The sequence below is a fragment of the Myotis brandtii genome, unplaced genomic scaffold (assembly GCF_000412655.1).
Source record: "Myotis brandtii unplaced genomic scaffold, ASM41265v1 scaffold421, whole genome shotgun sequence".
Classification (NCBI taxonomy): Eukaryota; Metazoa; Chordata; class Mammalia; order Chiroptera; family Vespertilionidae; genus Myotis; species Myotis brandtii.
In genome coordinates this window covers 1,529,680-1,543,173 of record NW_005366140.1, presented here as the reverse complement: position 1 = coordinate 1,543,173, position 13,494 = coordinate 1,529,680, and the positions used below count along the sequence as shown (strand labels likewise).

Here is a 13,494-nt window from a genome sequence, read left to right as displayed (position 1 = left end):
GTGAGGGCGGAGGGTGGGGTGGGAGCTGGAAGGAGGGGAGTTATGGGGGGAAAAAAAGAGGAACAAATGTAATCTGAACAATAAAGATTTAATTTAAAAAAAAAGAAAAGAAACATCAAAAAAAAAAAAGAATTACACCCCAATTTCTCGTCCTTTTTCACTTGCAACTTTTATGTACCTTGGAGTTGAAGTCTTTTAACTTTTAACAGTATATATATATACACACACTGTTATATATGTGTGTGTATATATATACTGTTATATATATGTGTGTATATATACTACACTGTGGCCTCACACGGCCTTTTCTGTGAGCGGCATCCCCAGTGTCGCTTCCTCTCCTTACAAGGACACACGTCCTATTGGGTTAGGGCTCATGGAAAGGAAGTGATTAGGTTGTCCCATCTCCAAACACTGTCACACTGGGGTTAGGGCTTCAACGTGTGAATTTGGGGGGAATCCAATTCAGTTTATAACAGCCTTCAAGGTTCATCCATGTTGTCACATGTATTAGAATGTATTTCTTTTTTAAGTCTACATCAGTGATGGCGAACCTTTTGAGCTCAGCGTGTCAGCATTTTGAAAAACCCTAACTTAACTCTGGTGCCGTGTCACATATAGAAATTTTTTGATATTTGCAACCATAATAAAACAAAGATGTATATTTTTGATATTTATTTTATATATTTAAATGCTATTTAACAAAGAAAAAATCAACCAAAAAAATGAGTTCGCGTGTCACCTCTGACACGCGTGTCATAGGTTCGCCATCACTGCACTAAGCCAAACCGGTTAGGGCAACAGTATATATATATTTTAAGGCCAATCTCTTAACTGTCATGATTATTCATGTGTTTATTTGGATGCCTAGTATTTGAGATTCTACCCTCTTACGTTGCATTATTTATGCAGCCTTTTCTAACCTTTCCCTTTTGCATTTCTTTCGTACCTGTTTTTTGTTAACTCTGATAGTGTTAAAGTACCTAATACAGCTGAAAGGTAATCCCCGCCTTCTTGCAAAATACAAAACCCCCAATTCTGTTCTGATATTTAACATTTTAGTTCTAATTATTTTATATCTCTCACATTAGGGAATTAAAATGTTTATACAGATATGTATCAGTTTCTCTGATGATCTGCTTCTTGAGAGAGTTTTCTGAAATATAACTTTCTTAGTGTTTACTTCTCTTTTTTTTTTTTTAATATATTTTTATTGATTTTTCACAGAGAGGAATACTTCTCTTAAGTAACTTCTTTTTTGTGTGTGTTTTTTGTTGGTGCTGTTAATCCTCACCTGAGGATATTTTTTCCATTGTTTTTTCCAGAGGTGAAAGGGAGGGAAGGAGAGAAAGAGAGAGAGAGAGAGAGAGATGGATTGACCACCTCCCACATGTTCTCCAACCAGGAATCCGGTAGGTGCCCTGATAGGGAATCAAACCCTCAACTCTTCAGTGTGTGGGCAGCAGCTCTAACCACTGAGGAATACCACCCAGGGCTTGAGTAATTATTTTTAAAATTGTGTATGAAATTCCTCGTTGCTGGTTATTTCGTTTTATCATCTAGCGTCCCTTGTTGCTAGTCTGTTTCATGGGTCGTCTCTTCTTTTTGTGGCCGTTTCCCATTTTCACTATGATGTGTTTGGGGCACGGATGCCTTTTTTTCATCCTGCTTAAGATTGATGTCTTGCCACTTTCTGGAAAATTCTCAGCATTATGTCTCCCCTATTGTCTCTCCCCACCTGTCTCCTATTAGAATTCGGCTAGACCAGGTCATTCTTAAAATTCTAGCTGCCATAGTTGCCATCTGTTTTTGCTGCTTCTGGGTAATTTCTTCACAGCTTTTAATTGACTGACTCTCTCTCCAGCTTTCTAATCGTGTGAAACTTCACAGCTTTCGTAGGTTGAACGGTGGTCCCTGAAAACAGAGGTCCACACCCTAATCTCTGGAACCTGTGACAGTGGCTATATTTGGAAAAAGAGCCTTTGCAGATGTAATTAAATGAAGTTTAACACAGAAAATCAAGAGGGAAGAGAAGGCCACGTGAAGAAAGACGCAGAGAGCGGAGCGATGCAGCCACAGCCAAGGAGCCCCCGGAGCCGCAGGAACTGGAAGAGGCAGGAAGGACCCTCGCCTAGAGCCTTCCGAGAGCGAGTGCCTGCTGATAACTCGACGTCTGAGCCTCTAGAAATGTGAGAGAACACGTTCCTGTTGCTTTACGTCGCCCTGTCCGTGTACTTGGTGACAGCAGCCCCAGGAAAGTAATATAACATCCAGTGCTGTTTTTTATGTCACTCATGCCTTTTATTTTTTAAATAAACTTTTTATTTTAGAATAATTTTAGATTTGCAGAAACGTCGCAGAGATAGTCCAGAGAACTCCAGTGCAGCGCTGACCAGCTTCGCGGATGTTACTATCTGACATCCCCACAGAACGTGTGTCTCCACTAAGCAGCCGATGCCGGATCCTGCTCCGAGCTAAGGGCAGGCTTTCCCCAGGTTCCCGTTTCTCCACGGCTGTCCTTTTCTGGTCCAGGATCCCCACTGCATTCAGTCCTCTGACTTGGGCAGGTCCGCAGGCTCCTTGTTCTCCGTGACCTGATGGTTCTGAGGCATCCCGACCACTCACCCCATCTTTACACCCGACTGCGCTGACTAGGCATCCGGGGGGCAGCGAGGTCTGCTGGTGCTGCCCACGGACTGACCGCGCAATGTGCCCCCTGCACACCCTGTCATATCTGTGTGGAGTTCATACTCTGCTGTCCTGGTGGGGATGCTAGCAGGTACCAGGCCCTCAGCCCACATTCTGGCCGGACATCCTCTGGCAGACAGAGCAGGGAGCAGCACCAGGCGAGGCTCGGGCACGGCCTGGGGCTTTGCATTTACAAGGACTCTCCCCGGAAGCTGGCTGTTCTGCGGCAGGAGGAGCGTTCAGATTCTTAGATTTGGCCAAGCAGGAGCCTCTCCCCCCCGCCCTTGGAGTTCTCTCAGCCACTGCTGCTTCCGGACGCCTCTGAGGGTCAGTCAGGCTCCGTGCTGAGGCCTCAGCAGAATTCCTGACTCAGGATCCCTGGATATCGGGAGTCAAACACCCCCCAAAGGAACGCCTACCCGGCCCCACTGGCACACAGAACCCTGCCTGGTAAACGGCATTTTGGTAAATGGCAGCTCGAGCCAGAAGTCTTGGGTCACCTTTGATCCTTTTATTTCAGTTTCACCTTCATCCAAGCAAGTCTGGTCAGTTCTACAACGGAGTTGGGATCTAACCACTGGGGACCCAACTTGCTGCCAAGCCCTCTCGTGTCCACGGTCTCCACCCACCTGTCCGATCCCGCCCTCCCTGGGCCGGCTTTTGGCTGAGGTGCACCCCGCCTGCAGCCCATGTCGGTGGTACAAAGTGCTTCTCTGTTTGAGCCGCCTTGAGAGCCCTCCCTTGGTCCCGTGCTCCGATCAGGCAATGCCCCGTCCTCTGCTTCTCGTCTCCCGTCTTTCACGGAGATTTTAAAATTTCTGCTCCTCATCCTCCTGGCCACCCACCTTGACCACCTCCTTGAGCCGTGAGCCCTCTGCTTCCCCACAACCACCATTCCCTCCAGAGGCTAAACTGGAGGTCTGCCTGGTCAGCACCCTGACCTCCCACCTGCTCATACACCCCTCGTGTTGCCTCTGGGGCACGGCGCACCCTGGACCCCGCTTGTCACACAAACTGGCCTCTGTTCACGCCTGGGGCCCTGCAGGCCAGGGGCTCAATCCCAGGGCTGACCAGTCCTGGGGATCCTGCCTCCAGGATGCTTGACCAGCCTTTTCCTCTCCTTCCCTAGGACTCCCATCTGGGCCGTCTCCGGCTCGGGGCGTCAGGGGGTCAGGGAGCAGGGACAGAGCATGGGCTGCCCAAGCTGCCCGTGGCACCCCTCCTCCCTGCCTCCCCTGCCTGGCCCATGGCTGCTCCTTACCACCCACAGGGCCCCTCGGCTTGGCCCTCACTGCCCCACCAGTGACACCGATTCTTGCCCCTCACCACTCTGCCCCACCCTGACCTCCCTTTCGCCTCCTCCATATCTATCCTTATGGCATCTGTCTCCATCACTACCCCATCCACGCCTTTACTGCAGTCTCTGTTTTGGACGTAGACTCCAGGGGCAGCGTCTGCTTCAGCCTCATCGCTGCTGTGTCTCCAGTGTCTGCCCACAGTGCGCGCTCAGACTGACAGATGTGACTAAAGGAACGAACCCGGGGCGGCAGCCCCTCCAAACTCACTCAGCTTTGCTGGGCTTGGGGCTCGGGGCCTCTGACGCATCGTATTCCCGCACATCCTTCAGCTCCCGAACCTGGCCCGTCAGCACCTTGGCAGCAAAAGCCACGATGTACTGGGGAGGGGAAGACACAGGTAAGAAAGAGCCTTCCCCGACCACGCTGCCCTCTGAGGGCCCCGCGCTCCTGCCACAGGCCCTGGGCACGGCTGTTCCCGTGGCCTAACATGCCCCCCCCACCCCCGAGGTGTGCCTGAGAAGGGCCTTCACCTGGACCACGGCCCAGGAGAGGGAGGAATTGGAGGAGGCCGACTCACCAGGAACCAGTAAAGGTTCATGACAGTGAGAAGCAGCAGGAGTGCATTGAAGAAGAAGTAGAAGGGAATGTCAGGCACCGAGCGCAGGCTGCAGTGGCAGGTGGCGTACAGGACCTTGAGTGGGAACCAGTAGAGGCGGAACCAGAACCTGTGGTGGGAATAACAGGTCAGGGAAGCTGTGGGCAAGAGAGGGAGGGTGGGTGGTGGCCCCACCCAGTCTCTGCCCAATGCCCTCGGGCCTCACCCATCTGTCCCTGCTCATCCTCACCCATCCTTGTCTGGTTGCCCCACCCCTATCTCTATTCCTGCCCTGTTCTTTCCTGCCCAACCACACTCCATCCATCTCCCCATCCCTGCCAGGCCCCGCCAACATCACCAGGCCCCACCCCTTCCCACCAGCCCATCCCTCCCGCCCCTCCCGCCAGCTCACCAGCTGAGGCTGAAGCTGAGGCAGCCCAGGTCCGCAGCCAGGGCGTGCAGAGGATGGTGGGAGCCTCCACGGGACTTGAAATAAACATTGAGCTTGGTGAACTCCAGCTGCACGTCGCTGATGTCGTGCAGGAAGAGCACCAGGATGCCCACGCTGTGGTACCTGAGAAGGGAAGCCGGGCCGGAGAGGGGAGGGCAGGTCACACAGGGTCCAAACCCCTGCACGGAGGGCCCCAAGACAGGCCCCTGGGGCACACCTTCCCTGCCTTTTGGAGCCACCCCTCTGGCTCACCTGCCCGGCCCGACCCCCCAAAGGGCCAGGTCAGCGGCAGCACACAGACTGCACTCACCAGGGGACAGCCCCCCGGGGTCCTCACCTCACTGTGCCCGGGTGGCCAGGGGCCTGCCTGGAAGTCCTTTCTCTGATCCTTCCTCATTTCTGTGACCTCTGACCCACCATGACTGCTGACTCCCACAGGCCAGGGCCATTCTGTGTCCAGATCCCCCATACACTTGCCGACATTCCCAGGCCTCTAGGATTTACCTGAACTTTGCTGTGGGCTGCAGGTGCCTCGGAAATGCAGTGCCCCACTAGGGTCTAGAGAAGCCCGAGAGCCGTCCCCGTCCCCTCCCCAGTGTTCCCCTTACCGCTGCCTGAGCCCAGGTCCTGAACTCAGCCTGGATGGGGCCATGGGTCTCTCACCAGGTCTCTGTCCCCACTTGGCCTTCCTGTTGTGAGACCTTTGCCCGTGCTGTTCCCAGCACCTAACATGTACCTCCCGGCGCTGGCAGAGCCTTCCTCTACCTCCTGGTCTTCCTTACCTGTCACCCCTTCCACCCGCCCCACCTACACCTCACCACCCCTGCAGGCCTTCTCTTCTGACTTGATTTTTCTCCATAGTTAATACCTTCAAACAAATTATTCTTTTCTTTCTTTCGTTTTCCTTTTCTGGGAGGTGGGGCTGTTATCTGATTCTATCCTCCAGAGCAGTGCTATCTAAGGGTTTTCTAGAACAACAGGAATGTTCTATACCTGCATTCCCCACATGGGAGCAACCAGCCAGATGCGGCCACTGAGCAGCTGAAATGTGGGTGGGGTGCCTGAGGGACAGATGTGTGATTTTTTGTTATTGTTGTTAACCCTCACCCGAGGATATTTTTCCATTGATCTTTTTTTTTTTAGGGAGAGTGGAAGAGAGAGGGAAAGACAGAGAGAAACACATCGATTGGTTGCCTCCTGCATGTGCCCTGACCAGGGCCCGGGCCAGGGAGGAGCCTGCAACCAAGGTACATGCCCTTGACCGGAATCGAACCCGGGACGCTTTAGACCACAGGCCAGTGCTCTATCCACTGAGCCAAACCGGCTAGGGCAGAATGTGTGATTTTATTTAAGCTTAATTAAAGTTGAAATAGCCCTTGTAACCAGCGGCTACTACATTGGAGGGTGCAGCTAGAGCAGTGAGGCTAATAGGAACCGAACAAGAGTGTAGACCTCATTTAGATTTTCTATCACCCATGTTAAAAAAAAAAGAGAGAGAAATTAAAATAATATATTCTAATTAACGCCGTATACCCCAAATATTGTTATTTCAACATGTGATGGATGTAACACAGGCCTTGGCGAGGTATTTTTATTCCTTTGCCTTTGAAATTGGGGTGGATTTGAGAACAATCAGCAGGTCGTAGTTTGGAGAGGATCAGTGGCCACGTGTGGGCTCTCAGGCTGCAGGGTTATCTGTTCATGGCTGTGCTCCCAGCAGCACCTGCCACATGGCGGGCGTTCAGGAAACACCTGCCATGTGACCTGGTCAAGGTGCCATCCGGGTTTCCCTGCACCTTGTTCACCCCGTCCCTCTGAATCTCTCTGGAACCTTCCCCCACGAACACCCCGATGCCTCCTCCCCACAGGCATCAGCTCTGCCCTTGCCAGCCTCCCGCCCTTGCTCATGCAGTGCCCTCCACCCTCCTCGACTCACCGGAAGGCATAGGAGGAGACAATGAGGACCAGGGTGACCACGTGGTGGACGAGCATGACCACTGAGTCCTTGCGCCAGGCGTCCATGTACAGCGTGGCGTAGATGGAATGGCCGTAGAAGCTTCCCTGCAGCAGATAGGCGGCCGCGATGTCCCGTGGCACTGCCATGCCTGGCGTCCAGTCTGGGGAGAGCCAACCGTGTCGTCAGGGACCTGCAGGGCCTCCACCGAGTGACCCGAGTGACCCCCACACGCTCTGGAGCCAGGCGTGAGTCCCCCCATGCCGGGGCAGGCCACGTGTGTCTGCAGATGTACCGGCCACTGGTTTCCCATCCCCAACTCTCCACCTGTTCTCTTTTATTTAATGAGCATTATTTTCTAGAGCAGTTTCAGTTTTATGGAAAAAGGTGCTCCTACCCCTGAAATCAGTCCCTTGCAGTATTTCCCACTCTGCCCTGGGTGCCCTCCCGTCTTCTCTTAATCACCAGGCATGCTCCAGCCAGAGGGCACGTTCCTGTTCCAGCCGCCCCGGCCCCCAGCAATTTCCCAACCGGATGGAGGCTGCTGCCCACCTCACGGTGCTGGCACAGCAGCTGAAGCAGAAGTAGTTTGCTCACCTTCACTCGGGTCTCACCCCTTCTCGGCAACGCTGACACCCCCCTTTCTTCTCCGCCCATTACCAGGGCCAAGGGCTCTGCTCACTGGGCACTCCTCCTCTGCCCCACCCCTAACTCAGGGAGCCCCTGGAGCCCTAAGTTTCCTAGACTCCACCCATGCCCCTGCCTCACGATGACCCTTCATCTGTGCTCTGGCCACTCCTGCAAAGGAGATCCATGCAGATCCCCATCCGGGGCCCCCCTCCGGCCCATGTCTTAGCTCACTTCCCCGGCCCCCCACTGCCCCTACCCAGCACTGCCCCAGCTCCTCCTGGCCTCTGAGTGTGTTCCCAACTGTCCTCTCTCCCCACGGGGGCTCAAAGGCTGTGATCACACAGACCCTGCTACCCAGCAATTCCACTCCTAGGTGTGTGCTCAAGGGAACTGAAAATGGACTAGACAGGCACTTGTACATGCATGTCCACAGCAGCACTAGTCACAGATGCCAAAAAAGTGTAAACAACCCATCAATAGATAAAGGACAGGCAAAATGTGGTCCTTCCACACATGGAATATTACTCAGCCACAAAAAAGACAGACACACTGTGTGGATGAACCCAGAAAACACGATGCCGAGCCCTAGCTGGTTTGGCTCAGTGGATAGAGCGTCAGCCTGCGGACTGAGGGGTGCCGGGTTCGATTCCAGTCGGGGGCACATGCCCAGGTTGTGGGCTCGATCCCTGGTGGGGGACGTGCAGGAGGCAGCTGATCAATGATTCTCTCTCATCACTGATGTTTCTATCTCTCTCTCCCTCTCCCTTTCTCTCTGAAATCAATAACACACACACACACACACACACACACACACAACAACACGATGCTGAGTGAAAGGAGCCAGAAACAAACGGTCCACGTAAACTTTAACCTTCGTAACCATCTTTAGGTTCCGCATAAGGCACATTCACATTGTTGAGCAGCCATCCCCACCATCCCCCCCAGAACCCTTTCCTGTTGTAAAACTGAAACTGTCCTTGTTGAACACCCACTCCCCCCTCCCCTCCCCCAGGCCCTGTCTCTATGAATCTGACTCCTCTGGGACCTCCTATAAGTGGACACAGTACTTGTCTTTTTGTGTCTAGCCAAAATGGTTACCTTTATGTTTCGAGCATTTTACCTAATAAAAGAAAGCAAAACTCCCCATGAGTCAGATCCAATCTCCCCCCACTTTAACACGTCCAGGGGCTTCTCGAAGTTTGACAGCAAATCGGGAACGCTGCAGCTGGAGGCCCCACCCCCACCCCAACACACACACAACTGCCAGGTACCTCTGTCCCTCTTTACAAGGAAAGCATGCAGAGCCTCGATGCAGAGTCCACTGTGGAAAGAGGACACCAGATCTTCCACCTATGACACCGGTAAGACTCACCGTGGGTGAGCCTGCCCCCTCCAGCCTCGGGCCCCAGATCTGAGGCGGCGGGGGGGGGGGGGGGGGGGGCATTTAATTCACCGTCCAGACGTCAGCTGCCCCTCCCCACCTGTTGGAGGGCCGGGCTCTGACCTGCTCACAACCTCCAGCCTCCTCTCCATACGTCCCACCTGCTGCTCTGGGGACTGGATATCACCCCCTCTCCCACCTCCAATATCAGGGCCTTGGGCTCCCCAAACCCAGCTCCTGGTCGCCCCTAGACCCAACCCTACTGACCCCCCACTTCACTGAGGAGCCCAGACCCTCCCCTTTTACACCCATCTCTGGTTTGGCAGCAAATCCTACCAGCTCTGCCTTCAAAACATTTTTCTTTTAAAAACATATGTTTTTACTGATTTCCCAGAGAGAGGAAGGGAGAGAGACAGAAACATCAATGATGACAGAGAATCTTCAATAGGCTGCCTCCTGCACGCCCCCTACTGGGGATCGAGCTCACCATCTGGGCATTTGCCCTGACCAGGAATTGAACTATGACCTCCTGGTTCATAGGCTGACACTCAACCACTGAGTCACACTGGCCAGGCTAAAACATTTCTCAAATCAACAACTTCCCTCCTCTGCTCAGTCCTGTCCTGGTTGGAGCCCCCACCTCTGCTCACAGCCCCCGGGTAAGTACCCTTTCTGCCCACCTGCCCTCCTCACGCCCTGCCCTGGCCGGGTGAGCTTCTCTCTGCTCCTGATGCACCAGGAATGTGTTTCTTCCAGGTCTTCACTCAAAAGCCACCTTTGGTGGGGCCACCCCCATTGCTGTAGAACATGCCCTCCCCTCACAGACACCCCACTCCCCAAAGTGTTCTCATCAGCACCTATCGCTGGTAACAGATTTTATATTTCACCGTCTGTTGTGGGGCTTTCTCTGACCTGCTCACAACCTGGTACACAGTTGGTACTGAAAAAATGAGCCTTCAAAGAAGCAGGTAACTTGCAAGCATGGTATCGTAGCGTCATTTATAAAAAGCCAGAGGCAACTCCATGCCTGAAATTTTAAGAGAGTTCAATTATGGTTCATTTGCATAAAGGAAAATTGAATGACAGCTAAAACTTCTCCCCTAGAAATTTACCACGTGGGAAATGCACGTAGGAAAATGGCCATGTGGGCAGCACAATCCCACGAGGAGAGCTGGGTGCCCAGTAAACCCAGTGCTTGTTACCAGGACCCTGCAATGCAGGGGCTCCGTGCCAGGCCCTCCTACGGTGCCACCAGGAGCCCTCTCAGGCTGTTTATGTCACATGGCAGGAAGCACATCCATGATACACGGCCGGGTGGTCAGCATAGGAACAGAGAACCCCTCCCCCATCACAGGCCATATTTTCTATACTGACCTGCTTGTTGGTGATAGAGGACACTGCGGTCACCCTCCTGTCCATCCCACCCGGAGCCAGGCCTTGACTACCCCCACACCTAACCCAATCCATGGGTGCAGCCACTTCTCACCATCTGTATCTCTTTGCCAAGCTGGTCTGAACCACACTGATCCCTCCCTTCCCCCCTGGGCCTTGCTACCATCCTCACCCAAGACTTTGCTATTTCAGCCCTGGCCAGTTGATTAGAGCATCACCCTGATATGCCAAGGTTGCAGGTTTGACCCCTAGTCAGGGCACATACAAGAATCAACCAATGAATGCATAAATAAGTGGAACAACGAATCGATGTCTCTCTCTCTTTCCCTTCCTCTCTCTCTCTCTCTCTAAAGAAAAAAAATAAGATTGCTGTCTCCACATGGCAGCCAGAGGAAGCGTTTTATAATCCATAGACTATCCCATTTAGAAAACACTCCAACTCTTGCTACCCTGCTCTCTTGCTCACACACCAAGCCTGTGCCCCAGGGCCTTTGCCTGTGCTGCTCCTGACACCTGGAGTGCCCCCCTGGACCCACGAAAGCCGTCACCTCCTCTAGGATGCCCCCCTGAGCTGTAATACGTCCCCAGGGCCCCTTGATCACCCTTGTCTGGGGCAGACATCCAGAACGGGGTGGCTGATGAGTGCCAGCTCCCCCATGCGCCCTTCTCCTCAGTGTTGAGAGCAGAACTATCCCTCTCCCCACTAGGGACCCACCATAGAAGACAGAGGGCGGGTCGTGGAAGAAGGGGTAGTCAGTGCCGAAGAGCAGGTAGGCACTGTAGCTCCAGGTGCCCAGGTAGAAGAGGAACTTCCAGGCGCTCTCAGGCATCTTGGCGGCATCTCTAGGCTGGAGGCGGCACCGCTTGGCCAGGGGCTGTGGGTGAGAAGATGGGTGGCCATCAGAGCTAGGAGCCATTCCTTCAGGGTGGGGAGACCAAGGCCCAGGGATTCCCCGAGCTGGGCAGTGCTGGGGAGGGGCCCTTTGATACCCACAGCCGCCTGGAGTAACCAGAGCCCACGTGTGCCTGCCAAGGACTAAACTTAGTGCCCAGCTGTCTGGCTGAGGTGTGAGAGGGGAGTGATGGGAAATGTGAGGGTAGGCTATGAGGCCCCGGAGCGGGGCACGTGAGCATAAAGCAAGGGAGGTCAGCGGGTCTGCACGGGGGAGTCGAGCGGCGTGGGGGTAATGGGAGCTGGGGTGTGACACACAGCAGGGGATTAAGGAAAAGACATGGAGGGGCTGTAGCTGTGAGCCTGTGGAGAGAACATGGAGGGGAATATGGGAACACCTGGGGGGACGTGGAGGGCTGGAACCGCGGGAGATCTTCACGGGGCAGAAATGTGAGGGAAAGGGTGCCTCAGAGGAGGAATTTGGGGAGACCAGAGAGGAACCAGGGCCTGGGGAAGATGGAGTGGGTATTTGGGGGAGGACATGAGGAAATTCTCTTTTGTCCAAGAGATAAGGAGGCAAGGAAAGGGCAGCACAGTGAGACGGGGTGACCTGAGGGGACATCAGGGAAGACATGAGGAAGGTGGGGGCGTGCCATGATGAGGTCCTGAGGAATTTTACTCTGGGGTCCAGGGTGGGGCGGGGCCTCAAGCTCCTCAGGGGCGGAGCTCTAGAGCTGTGGGGCCAAGTCCCGCCCCCTTCCCAGAGGCTGAGGGGGCTGGAGCAACTCCAGTTGTCATAGAGACAGCCAGAGCCAGCTCTGGTAACCCTTGGCAACCAGGCTGCTGCCAAAAAGATGAGCTTTGGCGGCCGCCGCAGCCCCTCCGCCTATTCCTGGGAAGGGCGAGCCTCGAATTGGGGCGAGAGGCTAAGGGAGGGCGGCCCGGGAAGGAAGCCCGACCTCCAGGGATTCCAAAAGTCAGGGGGGACCTGACCTTGCTGTCCCCGCCCAGCTCCCTCAGGAACACGGGAGGGGAGCCCATTCCACCTTGATGGTCCCAGAGTGACCACATCCCCCCAGGAGCACTGGCCTTCATCCTCCTGGACTCCCCACTTCCAGCTGGAAATTGGGAAGGTGGGGGAGCAATAAAGCCCAATCGGGACCAGGGCTAACTATGGAGGGGACACTGTCATACTGCCTCCGCCTCCCTGAGCAGGGTGACCGCCGGGGTCTCTCCCACGTGGGTGATGTGGGGAGGGGGGTGGGGACAAGAGCAGTCAGACAACAGCCGATCCCAACTTAACAAGAGTCAGCCTCTTCCCCGCCAGCAGAGAAAGACCCCTTTGTTGGTGCTGGCGCTCTGTCCCTGCACCCCTGCCACGTCCAGCCAGATCGGGGCGCGGTGGCTCCAGCTGGCCCAGGAGGGAGTCGCAGCTGAGCTCGGGGGGCTAAGCACCTTCCCAGCAGCTCCCAAAGCAGACCCCTCCCCAAGATGGAAGGGAGGCCAGGCGCCAATGTCACCTCATGGTCACTCTCCAGCCGGGGCGGTGGCCTCTCCAGGCTCGCTGAAAACGGGGCATTTCCATCGCACCTCTCGGAGGCAGCCCCAGGCCCTTCCACCTCCCCAAGGCTGCGACCACCCGCGTGGCAGATGAACCCAGCTCTTCGCCTCCCTGGAGGCGGGCGCTGACTCCAGACAGACGCAAGGCAGCGACTGGGCAACTCTGACCCTACCCTGTAGCCACAAACAAGGGGGCTCTGCCGGCTGCACAGACCCTGGACCCGCTCCAGCTTGGCTCCAAGCCCCCCGCCCTCCCTCGCATGGCCCGGAGGTTCCAAACGCAGACCGACCCTATGCCATGAGGCCTCCATGGCTATACACAGAGGCCTCCTGTCCCGCACTGACCCGAATGGGTCGTGCTCCGGTTCCCCCACATCACGAACACCCCACCGGTGTCAGGGACCCAACATCGCGGGTTTCCCGGTCCGGCCACACCCCCGCATCCATCCCCACCCCCATCTCGCACTGACAGAAAAGGGCGCGGGGCGGCCCAGGACTCCGCATCCAGAGCTCCTACAGCCCGAGGCCCCCACGTTCTGTGACCCAGCTCGCAGAGACAGAAAGGGGTGCACAGCGGCCCGGGGTCCCCCAGCCCATGTCCGGGTCCCCAGCCGCACTGACCCGAAAGAGGCGCGTGGTGGCCGCTGAGCGCA

At 55.0% G+C, this 13,494-nt stretch overlaps 1 protein-coding gene across 3 annotated transcripts in view; it reads right to left on the bottom strand.

Moving 5' to 3' along the window:
- CERS1 (ceramide synthase 1) overlaps positions 1-13,488 on the bottom strand; it is a 20,753-nt gene extending 7,265 nt beyond the window's left edge. Inside the window, exons 1-6 of one of the 3 annotated variants that reach the window (XM_005873897.2) lie at positions 13,463-13,488; positions 11,105-11,264; positions 6,969-7,149; positions 4,994-5,155; positions 4,564-4,711; positions 4,254-4,363 (exon numbers count right to left, since the gene is read on the bottom strand). In XM_005873897.2, the coding sequence (XP_005873959.2) occupies positions 4,254-4,363; positions 4,564-4,711; positions 4,994-5,155; positions 6,969-7,149; positions 11,105-11,219 (716 nt within the window). In that variant the 5' untranslated portion in view covers positions 11,220-11,264; positions 13,463-13,488. Of the gene's footprint in view, positions 1-4,247; positions 4,364-4,563; positions 4,712-4,993; positions 5,156-6,968; positions 7,150-11,104; positions 11,265-12,801; positions 12,920-13,462 lie in introns of those variants that run through there. The other 2 variants (XM_014545754.1, XM_014545755.1) reach the window with 2 other exon arrangements.
- Between the last annotated feature and the right edge of the window lie 6 nt (positions 13,489-13,494).